This window comes from Callithrix jacchus, chromosome 6 (assembly GCF_049354715.1).
Source record: "Callithrix jacchus isolate 240 chromosome 6, calJac240_pri, whole genome shotgun sequence".
Taxonomy (NCBI): Eukaryota; Metazoa; Chordata; class Mammalia; order Primates; family Cebidae; genus Callithrix; species Callithrix jacchus.
In genome coordinates this window covers 149,106,748-149,126,633 of record NC_133507.1, presented here as the reverse complement: position 1 = coordinate 149,126,633, position 19,886 = coordinate 149,106,748, and the positions used below count along the sequence as shown (strand labels likewise).

At 39.6% G+C, this 19,886-nt stretch overlaps 1 protein-coding gene across 16 annotated transcripts in view; it reads right to left on the bottom strand.

The window, feature by feature from the left end:
- Positions 1–17,707, bottom strand: part of AGFG1 (ArfGAP with FG repeats 1) — a 73,090-nt gene extending 55,383 nt beyond the window's left edge. For 14 of the 16 annotated variants that reach the window (XM_008999626.5, XM_008999627.5, XM_008999628.5 and 11 more), the window contains exons 1-2: positions 17,284–17,707; positions 2,492–2,585 (exon numbers count right to left, since the gene is read on the bottom strand). In XM_008999626.5, coding sequence (XP_008997874.1) covers positions 2,492–2,585; positions 17,284–17,450 — 261 coding nt within the window. In that variant the 5' untranslated portion in view covers positions 17,451–17,707. Of the gene's footprint in view, positions 1–2,491; positions 2,586–17,063; positions 17,170–17,283 lie in introns of those variants that run through there. The other 2 variants (XM_035305944.3, XM_035305942.3) reach the window with 2 other exon arrangements.
- Positions 17,708–19,886: the final 2,179 nt, after the last annotated feature.

Sequence of the window (19,886 nt, the reverse complement as noted above, 5' to 3'; positions counted from 1 at the left end):
CCCCATCAAGCTATCGTTGACTTTCTTCACAGAACTGGAAAAAACCACCATGAACTTCATATGGAACCAAAAGAGAGCCCGCATAGCCAAATCAATTCTAAGCAAAAAGAACACAGCGGGGGGCATCACACTACTAGATTTCAAACTATACTACAAGGCTACAGTAATCAAAACAGCATGGTACTGGTACCAAAACAGAGATATAGACCAATGGAACAAAACAGAAGCACCGGAGGCAACACAACTATACAATCTTTGATAAACCTGACAAAAACAAGCAATGGGGAAAAGATTCCCTATTTAACAAATGGTGTTGGGAAAACTGGCTAGCCATGTGCAGAAAGCAGAAACTGGACCCCTTCCTGACACCTTACACTAAAATTAACTCCAGATGGATTAAAGACTTAAACATAAGACCTGGCACCATAAAAACCCTAGAAGGAAATCTAGGCAAAACTATTCAGGACATAGGAGTAGGCAAGGACTTCATGAACAAAACACCAAAAGCATTGGCAACAAAAGCCAAAATAGACAAATGGGACCTAATCAATCTCCACAGCTTCTGGACGGCAAAAGAAACAGTCACTAGAGTGAATCGGCAACCAACAGAATGGGAAAAAATTTTCGCAGTCTACCCATCTGACAAAGGGCTGATATCCAGAATTTACAAACAACTCAAACAGATTTACAGGAAAAAAACAAACAAGCCCATTCAAAAGTGGGCAAAGGATATGAACAGACACTTTACGAAAGAAGACATATATGAGGCCAACAATCATATGAAAAAATGCTCATCGTCACTGGTCATCAGAGAGATGCAAATCAAAACCACATTGAGATACCATCTCACGCCAGTTAGAATGGCGATCATTAAAATATCTGGAGACAACAGATGCTGGAGAGGATGTGGAGAAAAAGGAACACTTTTACACTGTTGGTGGGAGTGTAAATTAGTCCAACCATTGTGGAAGACAGTGTGGCGATTCCTCAAGGCCTTAGAAATAGAAATTCCATTTGACCCAGCAATCCCATTACTGGGTATATACCCAAAGGACTATAAATCATTCTACTATAAGGACACATGCACACGAATGTTTATTGCAGCACTGTTTACAATAGCAAAGACATGGAATCAACCCAAATGCCCATTGATGATACACTGGATTGGGAAAATGTGGCACATATACACCATGGAATATTATGCAGCAATCAGAAATAATGAGTTCGTGTCGTTTGTAGGGACATGGATGAATCTGGAGAACATCATTCTCAGCAAACTGACACAAGAACAGAAAATGAAACACCGCATATTCTCACTCATAGGCAGGTGATGAAAAATGAGAACACATGGACACAGAGAGGGGAGTCCTAAACACTGGGGTCTATTGGGGGGAAAAGGGGAGGGCCAGTGGGAGGGGGAGGTGGGGAGGGATAGCCTGGGGAGAAACGCCAAATGTGGGTGAAGGGGTGAAAGCAAACAGAACACACTGCCATGTGTGTACCTATGCAACTGTATTGCATGCTCTGCACATGTACCCCAAAACCTAAAATGCAATAAAAAAATAAGAAAAAAAAAAAGAATGCTTGCACATATTTTCTAAGGGTCAAAGAGAAGATTAAAACTTATAAAATCGCAATATTTATTTTTTGTTTATTACGGATACCAAAGATGCAACTAAAAGTACCACTAAAGTACTACTTATTCCTTTCTAGAAAATAAGACTTTTCTGTGAAATAATAATAGCTATTATTAATCAGCTTGGGTTGACTGGCTCATCCTTACCCCAGGATTATAAAAAATGCCCACTTTCTGTTAATTTTATTAATTTTAAAAATATTAGAAAAGTTTTAAAACTTTTACTAATAGCAAAACATATACCTAAAAGCAAACAAGCAAACAGAATGGAATTACTGGAAGCCCATTAAAGGCAAGAAGAAAAAAAGCTTCCAACCAAATCTTTGTATCACCTGGCTCCCCATGACACTTGGCTTCCACTGAGAACTACTAACCTCTTCCCTACTGAATACCTGCTAAACATTACACATCACATATACATCCAAAGTTAAAAATTTAGAAAAAATAAAGGAGAGGACTTCAAGTGAAAGCTGATCATACAGCAACAGCCTAACAAGTTTAATATAAAAATCACAAAATAAATTCTCTTTCTCTTTTTTGACTTTTAAAGTGAAGACTAACAGTAATTGTAATAACAATGTACTCTGAAATGCCTTTTATATTCAAGACTGAAGAATTTGAAATACATACATTTCACCTCAGATTTAAAGTGTTTATGTACTAGAGATTAATTCCAAATATATTTTTAAATATTCCAAAATATCTAAATATAGGATACAAAAATAACCTTTTTAAGACCACGAAATTCAACATTTAAACAACTCATTAATCTTATTAAAATGACTGCCAACAAAAAAGTTGAAAATTGCAAAAAAAAAAAAAAAAAAAAAAAAAAATTAAAACACACATACTTACTTCATTTCCATGTTTTTGTAAGAATTCAATTTCCTGTTGTGTGAATGTTGTCATGGAGATAGATTTCACCCTGTGTGGTGGATTTAATCCTCGCCTAAAAGATAAAATATTTTACAAAATTTACTAGTACATACATTTTTTTAAATGACACATATAGTAATTCAAAACATTTTAACCAACATACAAACTTGAAACAGTGTTTTCATTCTGTAAACTCCAAGTATTTTTAAATTATTTTAAACTATTAAGCTTCATAATAGATGTTAAAGTAAGTTTGGTTAGACTCATTAAATAGTAGACTTAACAATAAATTCAATTAACTACCTATTAAACACAAAGTAACTGTGACACATGAGCTTCTAGGAGATGCAGAGTGCTTTAGTGTGTTTCTGATGGTAAGAAAAGGCTATATATGTGAAGAGCTCCACAGTACAGAATTTTAATTCGTTAATATTTTGAATTTCCTAAGAAACCAAAAATGATATGTTAAGACTGGAGCTATACAAATATCCTTAACAAACAGTTGTTACTTTTAAGTAAGTTTAAGACTAATTTAGAAAACTATGTGAAAAGTAATGTAACAAAATGAGATAACCAATTGGTAAAGTCCTATTGTGCCATCAATTCAACAAGTAAGAATCTATAATAAAGAACATTTTTAGTTACCTCAGAAGGCAGTGAGTGTACAAGAGGAAATCGCAGGGACATGGGAAAGAGATTTAAAAACTGCTGAATGCACGACTAAATGATTTTTAAGGTCCTTTACAACCCTGAGTCCTTTTCTGTATGGATGGCCTTAAAAAGACTTAATCTTGATGTTTGAACACACATGAAAAACTGAGTGGAAATGCACTCAAAGAGAGTAAATAACTATTTACATGTTGTCCAACTATCTTGTGAGCAGGTCCACCCGCAAGAATAATGGCCAAATAATCTATGCAAAGTAACAAGTAACCTATGCAAAGTTCCATAAAACTACTTTGGGGTCCATGTCCTCTGACAAAGGTGTCATTTGAAATCTGGGTCTTACAGCAATTACTGTAGCAATATTTTTTAAAAATTTGTCAATTTGTAATTACGCTTGCTAAGAGATTTAATAATGATGTAAAATAATAAATCTACCAAAAGTCTTTAAAAATATTCTGAGAACATTTTGAATAATTAAATATGGTACATAACATTCTAGAAATATATGCTATTTTGGTGGCAGAGACTGTGGCTCATGTCTGTAACCCCAGCACTGTGAGAGGCCACGGTGAGCGGATCACTCAAAGACCAGCCTGGCCAACATGGCAAAACCCCATCTCTACTAAAAATACAAAAATAAGCTGGGCGTGGTGGCATGCACCTGTAATCTCAGGTACTCAGGAGGCTGAGGCACAAAAATTGCTTGAACCCAGGAGGTGGAGGTTGCAGCAAGCCAAGATCGAGCCACTGACCTCCAACCTGGACGATAGAGCAAGAATCTGTCTCAAAGAAAAAAAAATTGTCAAAAAATTTTGTCAAAACACTAAGTAGAACCTCCTCAATTCACTGCTTCTTTTTCTCCCTCCCCCTTGTCATAGATAAATGTCATCTTTCAGATTATGATTTGAATTAAGACAAGTTACACTTCATTTGTTTCATATTTCGAAGCAGGGAAAAGTTAATTTGGGTTTGGCTGTTGTTTTGCTTTGCTTTGTTTAAATTTTATACTGATTTTTTCCTTCTATTGTCATAAAATAGGGAAATAAAGACTGAACAAGAAGAAGTAAGTTAATGAAATTTTACTCTGGTAAAACTCTCAAACTTGGCCAGGCGCGGTGGCTCATGTCTGTAATCCCAACACTTTGGGAAGCCGTAATGGGCAGATCACTTGAGGTCAGGAGTTCGAACAAATTAAAGCTCTACGGATTAGTTCCAAATTTCCAAAAGTGGCCAGATGCGGTGGCTCATGCCTTAATCCCAGTACTTTGGGAGGCCAAGGTGGAAGAAAAACTTGAGGTCAGAAGTTTGAGACTAGCCTAGCCAAGGTGGTGAAACCCTGTCTCCACTAAAAACTACAAAAATTATCTGGGCGCGGTGGCACAGGTCTGTAGTCCCAGCTACTTGGGAAGCCGAGGTAGGAGAATCGCTTGAACCCAGGAGGCAGAGGTTGCAGTGAGCAGAGATTGCACCACTGCACTCCAGCCTGCGCAACAGAGTAGACTCCATATCAAATAAGTGAATAAATAAATTTTCCAAAGTGAAACTTAAGAAAAGTCATTATTACTCACGGTGCAACACTCTTGTTTCCAACTCATCAGTATTATGAGAACACTTAATCCACTACTTTCAGGGAGGGTTAAATCATTTGATAAAATATTTACATTCTACCTTGTCCCAAAACAATTTAAAAAGTAATTAACATATGCCTTTACTACTTCCCTCTCACTTTGCAACTCTGTCTCTCCTTATTCTGTGACACCTCCTCCTTAATCCAGACAAGGCTTTACCTTTCCACTTTCTGGTAATATCTCCTTTTTTAAAATGGAAAACGCAAAAGAATAAACTTTTTGATGAAGAAATATGAAACACTATTAAAAGGATTGTGTTTTGGAAATTTTGGAGCAAACAACTATACCCGTATACTTCTCAAACTGTTCAGTGAGGAAACAGCAATTCATAAAGCTAACCCTCTTTTTAGTTACATCACACATATGTAGTCTCACAAATGCAGTGCAGCGTGTAAATATATCCCTACCATATCACAGGGTCTATTAATGCACAAAGAAGGTATTCATACTACCTAAATAAGTGAACAAAATTTTGAACTTATGAAACAAGTCAACCAGAATGTACTCATAACCAAACGAGGAAAGGACATTTTTTCCCAAGTGAAATCTGTTACAGGATTTGTTACTCATTACAGGATTTATTTAAATGAGCTCTCTCTCAGTACATTCAAAATAAGATACAATTTACAAAATGACAGACAATTTTACAAGGCTACATTTATTACATAAATTGAGTAACCACAAGGAATTTTTATGTGTGTTCATGTTGCTTTCCCTAACTGTTCTTTTATATTCCATTTATCCAGCGAGATTAACTATATTCTCAATCCGAGGCTATACAAGCCTTTTTCATTTTTTAGCCTTCCGAAGCTTTGTACATGGATTTTACATGCTTAGAAGAGTCTGAGAAAAAGCTGAAGACTGATTCCATGAATGTCTTAAGTAGCATTCAGAGTGATGAGATGCAAAGAAAATGAGTAGTCTTGCCCCCCCCACCCCTCCCTGCCAAAAAAATGAGTAGTCTCAAACACCGACAGTGGGATAAACTCACCATTTTTTATTAAGAATCTCATTACTGTCATTTGACCCAGCTATGCCACTTTTGGGAATCAATTCTAAACAAAGAATTCTATATATAGCTGACCACCTATGTACAAGATGTTCACCAAACATTATTCATAATAGGAAAATATCAGAAACACCAAAAAGGAAGTGATTAAATGGCAATTTTTAAAAGTATGACATTATGCACACTTACACTTGTGCTTTAATTTTTTCAGATAAAAATTATATAATATTCTCATACCATTTTTTTAAATACGAAAAAAAAACAAATACTCCAAAATGTTAACAGTTCTTGCATATAAGTAATGAGATCAAATGAACAGTTTACCAACAATAACATTTAAATGAGGTGGGTGTGGTGACTCATGCGTGTAATCCTAGCACTTTGGGAGGCCAAAGCTGGTAGATCACCTGTGGTCAGGAGTTTGAGACCAGCCTGGCCAACATGGCGAAACTCCATCTCTACTAAAAATATAAAAATCTGGTGGCAAATGCCTGTCATCTCAGCTACTCAGGAGGCTGAGGCAGGAGAATCATGTGAACCTAGGAGGCAGAGGATGCAGTGAGCTGATATTGCACAACTGCACTCCAGCCTGGGCCACAGAGCAAAACTCTGTCTCAAAAAAAAAAAAAGAAAAAAAAAAAAACACTTAAATGAGACTACTTTGTATTTTTAAAGGCCCCATATTAATATAAGATTAAAATGTTGATTAAATCTGTAATGTTATCAATAGTACAATTTCAACTGTGACCTTAAAAGAAAATGGAATTCTACTAATAAAAGGGAAAATCAAAACCGAACCAAAAAACTTTGTCAATGTTTTAATAAAATTAAACATTATCTGCCATACAACCTAGCCCTAGATATTTACTCAAGTGAAATGAAAACTTATGTTCAGCCAAAAACCTGTGCATAAACATTTACAGCATTTCTATTCACATATATCTCAAGAACTAGAAACTCCTCAAATGGGCAGTGGAAAAACAAAAAAGCAATGAAATACTACTCAGCAATATGGAGAAAAAACTATTAAAATAAATGACAACTAACTTGGATTAATCTTAAGATAATACGTTGAATGAAAAAAGGCAATCTAGAAAAGTTATGAGTCCATTTACACAACGTTCTTGGAAAGACAAAACCTGTAGTGTTGGAAGAACAGATCAGTAATTGCCAGGAGGTGAGGAAAAACAAGGCCTAAGAGTTTTTTGGGGTGATGTTCTAATTTTAGTGGTGGCTTCATGAATCTACACATATGTTAAGATTTATAGAACCGTATACCAAAAAATTACAATGTATGTTAACTTAAGAAATAAAAACTGTAGCCCTGATTTCATGTTTCTATAGTAACCAAAATTCTCACACTAATTAAATTTTTTATCATTAGCAGACTATCTTCACCTACCAAATTTGACCATTTAAGTGTCCTTCATAAATCAAAACAAATATTTTTAAGATTTATTTCTGGAACCTGGTGTCACTTCCCTTTCTTACTAAGGCTCGTCTAGCTGCAGGGTGAACTCGGTGTTTATAAAACACTTTTCTGTAATGATATTAGTCATAACTATTGGATGAAAGTGTTGGGTAAGTAAACCACATTACTTTTATAGGGCCAATACTGAAGTATCACCCATTCCAGATCCTAATATACACATTTTAAGTCTTCAGGTTTGTAGTAAACAAACAAACAAGAAAAAAATCCACACTTAATAACTGCAGTTTTGATATTTTGAAAATATGTTTGCAAGTTAACTGGTTTCAAGAAGTTCAAAGTAACCTATTGGTGCAGCCCAGTATGTTTTTGTAGTGTAATTAAGTCATTTGCAGATCCCCAGGAGATTTAGTTTTAATGACCACCACCCAGGTATGACTATAACCAGATGGTGTGACTCATTCCATATGTCCATCAGTATGCTGCTCTTAACTAGGCCTCAAACAATCTTGCAAATAGCCATTTGTTCAATTCACATAACAATCTGTGCTGGATGAGTAAGTAGGAAAGCTTATTTAGTTTTATTAATTGTTTTTCTCCTGCTGGGGGGAGAAGCTGGTTAAAATATTTTTAATAACCTGTGGAAGTTTATGTGGTTGCTAATAATAATGGCAGAAAGTAATAAAGTTGACATTTAGATCTAGCCCATCCTGATTATTTACTAAAAATATTACTTATGTTTCATAGTATAAAATAATACATTTAAAATCTAGAACAGATGGAAGATGCCTTTAGTAGGTTATCAAATCTACAAACTATTGATGCCAAGACACTGTATATGTTGGCTAGTCCAAAATATTTGTCTAGCCAGAGTCCAACATTAAAAAACTGAATATATTTAGCTTTCCATATATAATAATAAGCATGATATAAATCCCAATTGTTATTTTGGGTTTTTGGGAAACACCTAGAACAAGCATCTAAAACATAATATTCAGGTTATGATTTAAACCTATTTAAGTCATTCTAGTTAAAAGTGGTAGACAAAATCTAAATGTCTTCACATCCCCAAACCCCCACCCCATGAAATGACAGCAAAGGAACACGAAGGTTCCTCTGCCCACAAGAGACAGAGGGTTATCATGATGCATTTATCTCACACTGTATGCCTATATCAAAATATCTTGTGTGCCTCATAAATACATACACCTACTATGTACCCACAAAAATTAAAATAAATAAAGAGACAGGGTCAGAGAACAAGAGAGGGGCCCAAAGCACACGACAGTTCTCTAATAACAAAATTTGGAAAATTAAAAAAAAAAAGGCTGGGTGCAGTGGCTCACGCCTGTAATCCCAACACTTTGGGAGGCCAAGACAGGCGGATCCAATAGGTCAGGAGATTGAGACCATCCTGGCCAACATGATGAAATCCCATCCTACTAAAAATACAAAAAAATTTGCTGGGATGGTGGTGCGTGCCTGCAGTCCCAGCTACTCCTGAGGTTGAGGCAGGAGAACGGCTTGAACCCAGGAGGCAGAGGTTGCAGTGAGCCAGAATCGCACCACTGCTCTCCAGCCTGGCAACAGAGCGAGACTCTGTCTGAAAAAAATAAAAAATAAAAAAAAATACCTGCAGTGTTATATCCTATAGCAGTGATTGACTTTGAAGAGAAAGTGAAAACAAAAGCTCTTGCAAAGGTGGGAGAAGCCAAATGGAAACTGATTCCCACCACAGGGCCTATGAAGATTTACTGAAGGAACTGGATACAGGGTGGGGGCTAAAGTGGGGTCAGAAATCATTAGACATTCCAGCTTCTCAACAGTCAAAAGCAAACTCCCATCAGCCCTAGGCAGAAGTCTGAAGAAAAGTTTAAAGAGGTTATAGCACAGAGACTCCAAACTCAAACATTGCTAAAGACCATGTTAAAAACTGGAGGATTATCTAAGACTGAACACACAGAATGACAGTCACCTCCCTCAACTTGGCTTCCAGAACAGTGGCATCACAGGCTTTTATATTCCCCAAAAAAGAAGACTGGAAAAAATATGTCTGAACTATAAAAAGCATTGAGTTTCCAAACAGAGTCAAAAAAAAAAAAAAAAAAGCCTAAAACATTGAACAAAAGACCTACACCAAAATACTTCAATATGAGGTTCTGAACAGCAGGAATAAAAGATCTTACATACTCCAAAAGAGGGAAGAAAAAAAGTGGGTCAGAAAGAATCAGTAATAAGAACAGCATCAGACTTCTCAACAGCAGCACTGAAGGTTTGAAGACAACTGAGCAATACATTAGAAGTTCCAAGGGTAAAGTATTTTCTTCACCTTTGTGAGTGTAGACAAACTAAGTTTAAAAATAAGGGCAGAATAAAACATTTTCAGCTTTGTGGCTTTCAAAAATGACCTCTCATTCACCTTTCATCAGGAGAACCATGGAAATGTGGGGGTCCTTGAAAAAGTGCATCTAACATAGGTTACAGGTGAAGGGAATTTCCAGAATGAAGGTAGAAGAAAAGTTCCGGTATGAGAGCTGCACAGCAGACCTAGAAAGCAGCACTTCCAGAGCAGATGATTAAAAAAGTACCCAGAAACAGTTTATTAAAAAAAAAAAAAAAAAAAAGGCCAGGCACGGTGGCTTACGCCTGTAATCCCAGCACTTTGGGAGGCCGAGGCAGGTGGATCACGAGGTCAAGAGATCGAGACCATACTGGTCAACATGGTGAAACCTCGTCTCTACTAAAAATACAAAAATAGCTGGGCATGGTGGTGCGCACCTGTAGTCCCAGCTACTCGGGAGGCTGAGGCAGGAGAATTGCTTGAACCCAGGAGGCAGAGGTTGCAGTGAACCGAGATCGTGCCATTGCACTCCAGCCTGGGTAACAGTGAAATTCCATCAAAAAAAAAAAAAAAAAAAAAGGAGCTGAAACATCTGATCATATTAAAGGAAGTTCATTACAGCTCATGCCTGTAATCCCAGCTAACAGAGAGGCTGAGGCAGGAGAGTCTCTTCAACCTGGGAGATGAATGTTGCAGTGAGCTGAGATGGCACCGCTGCACTCCTACCTGGGAGACAGAGCGAGACTCCAACTCGAAAATAAAATAAAATTTTTAAAAAAAGAAACACGGAAAAAGACAAAAATTCTTGGAATCCAACAATTGTAAGGAAAATTCTTTCTTCCTTTTCTAAACATAAACAGTTTCTCCATAATGTACAAACGCTGGTGTTGTATCTCCCCCTAGAGTCATAAAAATAAATCTATTACCTCTCCCAATACCTTAAATTACCCAATGACAGCGATCATGTGTACAGCTTCCCACTGTAGAATCTCGCCTTCTTTAGCTAGTAGCATTTTTGGTTCCTGCAAATGTTCCTCTAATACATAGTTTCAAACTTCTTTACCATCTTGATTACATTCCTTGGAGCATGCTCCAGTTAGTTAACATTCCTCCTACAGTAAGCAACCAGAATAAAAGTAAGGTATAATTACGACCTCCTTCCCTCTACAAAACATGTATGGTGTCAATCAAAAAGACTGCTACTTAGTTAGAAGTCTTTGAGCAAAGTATGTTCTAACTCAAACAAAAAACAATTCACGTAAGTTTCCTGTCCCCACTGTATAGTTAGTTCATGAATTTCATTCTAATGTTCAATCAGGTGTCTTCAGCAATAGTTCTCATGTGTAAGGTTGTAAAGGATGTCAGAAGGAACATGCTACTAATATAAGTACTCAAAGTTATAAATGATTTAAAAACGTTCTTATATACATTAAAGGTATCCAAGTTGTATTTCCCTAGACAATCATCACTTTGATTTGAAATAGAAAATGCATTATGGAGTGAAGAAAAAAATGGGGGGTGGGGGTAATAACACCTAGTCCTGAATATTCCCACAGGAGTTTCTCACAAATCTGAGCATAATGCATGCTGCATAGAAAAGACGGAAAATATCAAATATGGAGATTTGCCTGTTTTCCAAAGAATGCTATCAGAACAGATACAGAGGTTTCTAAAGAGGCAATGATTTTCAAATAGAGATCCAGGGCTCAGCAAGTTCCTTTAAAACAATATTTTAATTATTTTTGTTCATAATGCACTAATAATATTATAAAATTTAATGTAAATTTAATCTAAACTGTATTTTATCCACTTTGAAACTAAGGGCCAGTGTTTAAAAATCACATGCCAAAAATTATGGATGAATGAGTAACAGAAAAAGCCTTAATATGGAAATGATACATTCATACCCAGTTATGGTCAAATGATGTCACCATGCCCTGAATGCTGGAGTTTTCCCAGTATAAAAGGTACCCACAGCACTAAACAGAAGAGTCCTTCTTATCCAATTTGCTGGTTAAATCTCTATTTCTCCTTCCCTCTGAAAAAGCTAAAGTTAATGCCTACTACACAATGAACATTCATGGCTAGAAGGCCACTCTCTCCTATTCCTCTCTTAGGAGAGTAAGTTTCATGCTTATCAAATTTTGCTTGGTATAGTATTTGGTAATACAGTTGGTATCGGACTTAGTGAGTATATGGTTTAAATGAATGTCATATAAAACATTGACACAAGTGAGAAGAACTGGAGAAGAACTGTTTCCATGTAAACTAAGTATTTTAGAGACTAAAACAAGTCACTAGGATAAGCTGTTATTTGACCACAAAAAAAGAACTGTAAAAGACTGTGAGAAAAAAAAAAATCATAAAAACCTAGAAGAATTCAGTATTCAAACTGTTTTATAAGTACATTAAAATGCTAAAAATCACAAATAGCACAGCATGAGTCTGGGTTATATTAGAAGACAAAGAATCTAATCAATGGATCTATATTCAAAGTCTTACATGCCAGCAAACTAACAGTTATATGTTAAAATTTTAAAACGTAATCTTGAGGCAGGGCACAGTAACTCACGCCTGTAATCCCCACAATTTGGAAGACCAAGGTGGGAGGACTGCTTGAGCCACGAGTTGGAGATCAGCATGGGCAAAATGGTAAAACCCTGTCTCTATAAAAAAATACAAAAATTAGCTGGGCATGGTACACGCACCTATATTCCCAGGTACCTGGGAAGCTGAGTCGGAGGATCACCTGAGCCCAGGAAGGTCAAGGGTGCAGTGAACCACGATATTGCCACTGCACTCCAGCCTGTGCAATAGAGAGCCTGTTACAAAACCCAAACGAAAAAAAAAAACTACATGTGCTAAATATATATATATATCTACATATAATAGATACATGTATATGTATGTGTGTATGTATATATTTTTTCTCTTTTTTACTGATTGCTTGCTTTAACTGAATTTTTTTAATTAACTTATCTGCTATCAATCCTGAGTGCATAGAATGAGAGCATCTAATTAGAGTTCAAATATAAAAAATAGCAAGAAAATTAACGGCACATGGTAGTATGGATGTGACAAATTCAAAAGAATTGCTGATGGAATGCCACCATCTTCCCACCAAATCTTCTCAATAAAACTCAAAAATAAGAACACACATTTTGGAGTTAAGAAGTTCCTCAAAAATAATAAAAGGCATGGCAAAGCCATAAAACAAACATTTATGATGCATCATAAAATATCTATTCTGGGTGGGGCATGGGGGCTCACTTTCAGAGGGCAAGGGAGGTGGATCACCTGAGGTCAGAAGTTTGAGACCAGCCTAGCCAACATGGTGAAACCCCGTCTCTACTAAAAATACAAAAAAAAAAAAAAAATAGCCGGGCATTGTGGTGCATGCCTGTAATCCCAGCTATTTGGGAGGCTGAGGCAAAAGAATCACTTGAATCTGAGAGGTAAAGGTTGCAGTGAGCTGAGATCGCACCACTGCACTCCAGCCTGGACCACAAGAATGAAATTCCATCTCAAAAAAAAAAAAGTCTATTCTGCTATTTAAAACACAATGAAGTAGAATCTACCATTTAAATTTCCAAAATATAGAATTCACAACAATTTACAATAACCATGGTAACCATACATTCTCTGGTGGTGGAATCAGCAAAGTTCCAGATCCCAACTTCTAGCAGGTTATAACAGCAAAACACTAAGAGTGAGTACTAATTTTACAACTTAAAGCTCAGTTTGGATAATAGCACCTTCCTCATATGACTGTTACTAGAATGTCTGTCACACAGCTAGCATTCAAACAGTTTTTATTTTTTTCAATAAATACTTTAACTGTTATATCTCTAGCACATCAGCTGGTAACTGGCACTTAATAAACATTTGCTTAAAATTAAAAATGTGTCCTTCACGACTGAAAAAGTATCAAGGCCAGGCAAGGTTGCTCACGCCTGTAATTCCAGTACTTTGGGAGGCCAAGGTGATGCATCACCTGAGATCAGGAATTCAAGACCAGCCTGGCCAACCAACATGGCAAAACCCCATCTCTACTAAAAATACCAAAACTAGGTGGGCATGGTGGTGGGCACCTGTAATCCCAGCTACTTGAGAAGCTGAGGCAGGAGAATGGCTTGAACCTGGGAGACAGAGGTTGCAGTAGGCCAAGATCGCACACTGTGCTCCAGCCTGGGCAACAGAGTGAGACTCTCCTCTCAAAAAAAAAAAAAAAAAGAAAAAGTATCAAATATTTTGGCCACTTACTCTAAATTGAAACATTACATTATCAAAATACCTAATGGAATGTGGCCACATCAAAGTATCTTAAAAAGGAATTATGAGTATAAATCCCTGCTCTATTCTAAAGGTTCACAATCTAAATTCAGTTATACACTCTGAAAGAACATCATTCAAGCATACAGGAGAGTCATCTGGAAAAAAAGAAACAGGAAAGATTAGCTCCAAGCCTGGTAACATTAACAATAAGATACTAGTTCAATTTACTTTTTAAAAAGATATTACTATAAATGATAGAAGGGATGCCACTATCCTAAAATTTAGAATTCATGACAGTGGATACTATTTGCTATGATTCATATTTTCCAGGTAAATCAAGGAATGGCAGTTAGCATGCCTTATTTCAGTATCTCTAACTCCACTGATTAGCCCTATCCTCAAATACAGTAGGTGCTCAATAAGTATCATTTAATCCTCTTAACAAACCTGAGCTATATGTTATCTTCTTATCACAAATAAAGAAACTGAGGCTAAGAGGATGGGTCTAGGCCAACCTGCACATAATGGCCTAGCTTAATGCCTTGCCCTAAGTCATGAAGCTAGTAGCATTGTCAAAATCTGACTTCAAAATTCACATTCTTTCAATTATACCATGTCATCTAAACAGCAAATACATAATTATTAAACCCAAGTTATATTATTCTTCCTAAATTATGTTCCTGCATTAGTGCTTGTCAAAGAAAAAAATCTTCAGCAGCTGTTGTCTCTTGAGTGTTCTACTGTACACATTTGATGGCTGCCATTTCAGTCTTCATTCCCTACATCCCAAGAATTCTAGAGTTCAGATTTGAGAAATCTATTTGGGAATCCTTGTGACAATAAAGTAGAACATGTGTCCAGCTGTAACATGATTTAAGCTAACCCAATCAGAAAGAAATGCAGAACTCCTGGAAGTGCTGGACCAATGACATAATTAAGGCAGTATGCCCCAGGAGCTGGGGACTACCATACTTGAATGAGGAAAATCTACGCATTATTATTAAACCACTGGATAGCTTTACCTTAAAATTAATCGATAAACCCTTCGTATTTTTAAACCAATTTGATTCCGGTTTTGAGTTACAACCATAAAATCCAAAATGATAGATTTTTATGAGGATATTTCTCATTTACTATCTTTCACATACAGTACTGTTCCCTTACTCATGGAATGTCTTCTCCCTTGATGCTTCTCATCTATGGGGCACTTATTATACATTATTTTTAATAATGAAAAGAAATCTACATCCAAAGCCTACAAGGGAAATCTTATCCTCACTGTTTCATATATGAGAAAACTCAAGCTCAAATAGATTGAGTGGCATTCTAAATACCGCATAATACTTGGAGACAGAATTCAAAGCCATGTGTACCTAGTACCATGTGTTTACATACTTAGAAAGCACGCTCCCTAGTACAGTTAAGATCCAGGTACTCCAGTGCCTCCCACAGTATATGACACAGGACAAGTGGCCAATAAATATTTGAGGAACTCAATAGAGAAATGAAGTCCTATCGGCTACAGATTAAATTTCATTAAGATAGACAACTATCATTATACTGAGATATCCTTTTATATAAAATGTTGAAATGTGGTATCTAGGAAGAAATTGGAAAATATTTCCATGATATTACATATTTGCTGCTGTACTTACAAGGACTACACAGAAATGTCAGAAATCCAGAGCTGTAGATATACGTATTTTTTTCACACCAAATACTTTAAATGCATTAAAGGACCTGTGTTTCATAAAAGCAGGACATACCTCTTAAGCATGTAATAAAAATCAAATACAATTAAAACTGTTCTATTGTCTCCAACGTTGTCCAACCTAAGTAACAACTTTCTAGCTTTACTTCTTTTTCTGTAAACGAAATGCACGAACCAGACTACATCTTTGATATCACCTAGCTCTGTGATTCTGTAGCAATTCAAGAATATCACTAACTGGCAACTTCCCAGAGTGTCTGCCTGATTACACAGCCTAAAAGTAACCGTGAAGTCTCTCCTTTCAAACAATTTAAATGCTCAGCACAGTATTTGCCTATGACTCTTTTTCTTACTTATGCATCCCCACTAGACTGTAAGAACCAAGAGAACAAAACTTAGCTATATTAGCACACCCCAGGGCTTTACACAACCTAATAAGCACCCAAAAAATGTCCGCTGAAGAAGTAATACTCATGTAATACTAATAATGCCTCTTTGCCCAACTTTAGAAAGCAAACAGTATATGACTGGGCATGTTCTGCATTTTCTAAGAAATCAGTGTTCCCACATAAAGTATTATATGCTTTGTCTGAGTATTAATCTTACAAGCAAAGGTTTTAAGAATACTTAGCAACTGCCACGTTGCAACTTTGAATACAAGATAATCAGTAACATAAAGGCATTTTATCAATTCTGAAACTACCTGCAAATTTTCCAAATGAAATTGTACGGCAATAAAAATCTTTATCAAAATAAAGCTTAATGAAGCAAAGAAGAACAAACACGAATCATCCCAGTAACTCAGGACGGTAGTGTCTTTCTGAAAACATGCTGACTAGCTAGATCTCCTCATTTCTATGTATAGCCAGGGCACTTGGGTATTGAAAACAGATACAGATAAGTCTCACAGATACCTCCATCATATTTAGAATGATACAGCTCCTAGTCTGTACTTTATTGCCATTAAAAGTTTCCCCAAACTCCTCAACACTCTCTTTGGACCATAAAAGTAAAACCCCACGACTTCAAATCTGCTCTTCTGCCTCCTTCTCTCGCAATTAATCCTTTCGAACTTTTCCCTGGGGCTTCAGATATCTGCCATGAAGATGTTTTCATCCTGCTACTATTCCGAAGTGTCTGCTTTCTTCCAGTTACCTAGATACCCTCGATCCAGGAAAAAAGGCACCGGCGAGGCGTCCCTGCTCCTCCCACCCCCGCTTCTCCGACCCCCTGCGCCGGCGCCCGGCAGGTGCCTCTCTCCGCACCGCCGCGCCCGGGCCGCTGAGAGGCGGGGCACACAAAGGACCCGCACGGACCTCCCCGGCCTCCCAGCGTCTTCCCTCCACAGCCCGGCGCCCCGGGGAGCTGGGGAGTGAGGGCGGCGGCCGCAGGCTCCGCGGAGACCCGGGAGGCTCGCCCCGGCCGCCCCCTCCCTGACCCCAACCCCGCCCACGTCCCACCCACGAAGGCTGCCCAGAGCGTCAACCCTCACCCGGCAAAACCGAAAGCGCATCCTAGCTCGGCTGCCCTGGCCCGGAGCATCCAGCCCGCAGCCTCCCACGCCGCGCCCGCCCGCCGGCGCCCAACGGCCGCCCCCGACCTCCTCCCACGCCGCCCCGTGCTTCCCCGGCCCTGGCAGGATCCCGGCCCTGCCGCCCGCTCCCCCACCTCCTGGGAAGGGCCCGACACCCGCCCGGCCGCCCCGCACTCACAGGCTGCCGGAGCAGGAGGTACACACGAAGGAGCCGACCGTCATGTTCACATAGGTGGGGCCGCGCTGGTCGCAGTCGAAGCACTTTCGGTTGTGCGGGAGGCCGGTCATGTCCCGCAGCATCTTCAGGTGCTTCTCCTCCTGCTTCCGTTTCGCGCTGGCCGCCATGGCCGCGGTGCCGAGGGAGGAGGCCGGCAGGGCCGGGAGCCGGGCGGCGCTGCGCCGGGGGCCCGCGGTCCCACGGGCCGCCCTGGCCGCGGCCGCCGCCCTCCGTCAGCGCACGCCGCCCGCGCCGGACCCGGCCGCCGCGGCTCGGCTCTACTGGGCTCGACGCGGCGCAGGCGCTGCGGTGCGCGGGCTGACGAGCCACACCAACCAGCCCAGCCGGGACAACCGCCACCGCCGCCACCTTCCCGACTTCTCCTGAGGGGAAAAGACGAGGAAGGGGACGGCAAGAGGAGGCCCGCCCCGGGCGGCCGGTGGCCAAGTGTCGGCTGGCGCCCTCTGCTGGACAGGAGGAGTCACTGCGGCCGCGCTGAGGCAAGGGCCGGGTCTGGAGCAAAGTAGGGAAGACACAAGTGATAATAATATTAATAATAGACACTATTTACTGAGCGCTTATATATGCAAAGCGTTTCACATGGGTTACCTTCCCCTTCTGTTTAAAATTCTCCAAGGGCTTCCCACTGCTTTGGGGATAATTCCAAATTCCTCACCATGCCCTGAAAAGTGCTCCGTAGTTTAGCCCCGTCCACCTCATTCTTCACCATCCTCACTCAGCCACACTGGATTTTGAGTTTTCCGAACACAGCAAGCTCCTTTCTGAATGCTGCAGGACCCTTGCCCCTGCTCTTCTCTCTTCATCTATGGACCGGCTAATTTGGGGGGTTGGGGTGTCCTGTGCACTGTAGGATACCGGGCGGTGTTCCTAGCCTATACCCACTAGATACGGGAACAAACCCAGCAATCCGCAGTGGTGGCAACCAGACATCCCCGGACGCTGACAAAAGTGGAGGGAGGTTTAGAGGGCTGCAGTCACCTGGGTTGAGAACCGCTGCTGCACATGGAAACCCGGATCCATAGCTGACGTCCTCTAAGTCAGGTGGGGTTCAGATGTCACCTCTGCCAGACTGTCCCAGATCAGCCTGGTTAATGTTGCAGCTCACCTTTCTCGAAGTTGCTGTCCATCAAATTGCTGCGTTGTATTTTCGTCTCAGTTCTAGCTATTTTGAAATACTTATTTAGTGTTTAGCGTATGTGATCTGGGCTCTCCCTTTAGACTCTAAACAGCTCGGCCCCGATATTTTCTTTGCCACTCCACCACATTCCCCTCCCAGAGCTGGAGAGCAGGTGTTCAGTGTTGGTGGAATGAACGCCTGAAATCGTTCATGTAATCTTCACAACAACCCTTTGTGGGCAGCGCTGTTGTTACTTACATTTTACAAAACGGGAAGATGAAGCCCTGAGGGATGAAGTAAATTTACCCGAAGTTATACCTAGGGGGAAGCTCGATTCCAACCTAGACAGTCAGACCGCAGGACCCAAATCTCTTAGTCACTGCAACTGTCAGCTTTCGGGCAGGATGGTAGAAATCATCCCCATCTCTCATTTTCCAACGGAGTACAGGGAGACTCAGAGGACTGAAGTTCCCAAGTCACTAGGCTGCTGAATGGATTAGAATCTAGGTTTTCTAACAGCCAAGACAAAGTGCCCCGTCTCCCATGAAACGGACTGGGTGAATCAAGAAAGTGAGACTTCATGTTAATATATTGCTAATAATTAATGTTTTTAACATTAAAAGAAATGGACAGATAGATTGGCCAATGAATGTTTTTAAACTTTTTTTTTTTTAGACCAAGTATCCCTCTGGAGTGCAATGGTGCTCACTGCAACCTCCGCCTCCTGGGTTCAAGCGATTCCCCTGCCTCAGCTTCCCGAGTAGCTGGGACTACAGGTGTGGGCCACCATGCCCAGCTAATTTTTGTATTTTTAGGAGAGACGGGGTTTCGCCATGCTGGCCAGGATGGTCTCTATCTCTTGACTTCTTGATCCGCCCACCTCGGCCTTCCAAAGTGCTGGAATTACAGGAGTGAGCTACCACTCCCAGCTTTTTAAACTTTTCTGTTACGGAAAATATTAAACTCTCATGAGCCCATGGACCACTTTCAACAATTATTAGCTCATGGCTAATCTTGCTTTATGAAGACCTCAACCCATCCCTCTCCATCCCCTCTCCTATTATTTTAAAGCAAATTCTAGATTTTGTACAATTCATCTAAATGATGCATAGTTCCATTTGTCTCCCTAAAAAATAAAAACTTGATTGCTTACACACTTATCCATGATACCATTAGCATATCTGAAAAGTTAACAATAAGCCAGGCACAATGGCTCACGCCTGTAATCCCAGCACTTTGGGAGGCCAAGGCGGGTGGATCACTTGAGGTCAGGATTTCAAGACGAGCCTGGCCAACATGGTGAAATCCGATCTCTACTAAAAATTAAAAAAATTAGCCAGGCATGATGGCATGCACCTGTAGTCCCAGCTACTCAGGAGGCTGAGGCAAAAGAATCACTTGAACCTGGGAGGCAGAGGTGGCGGTG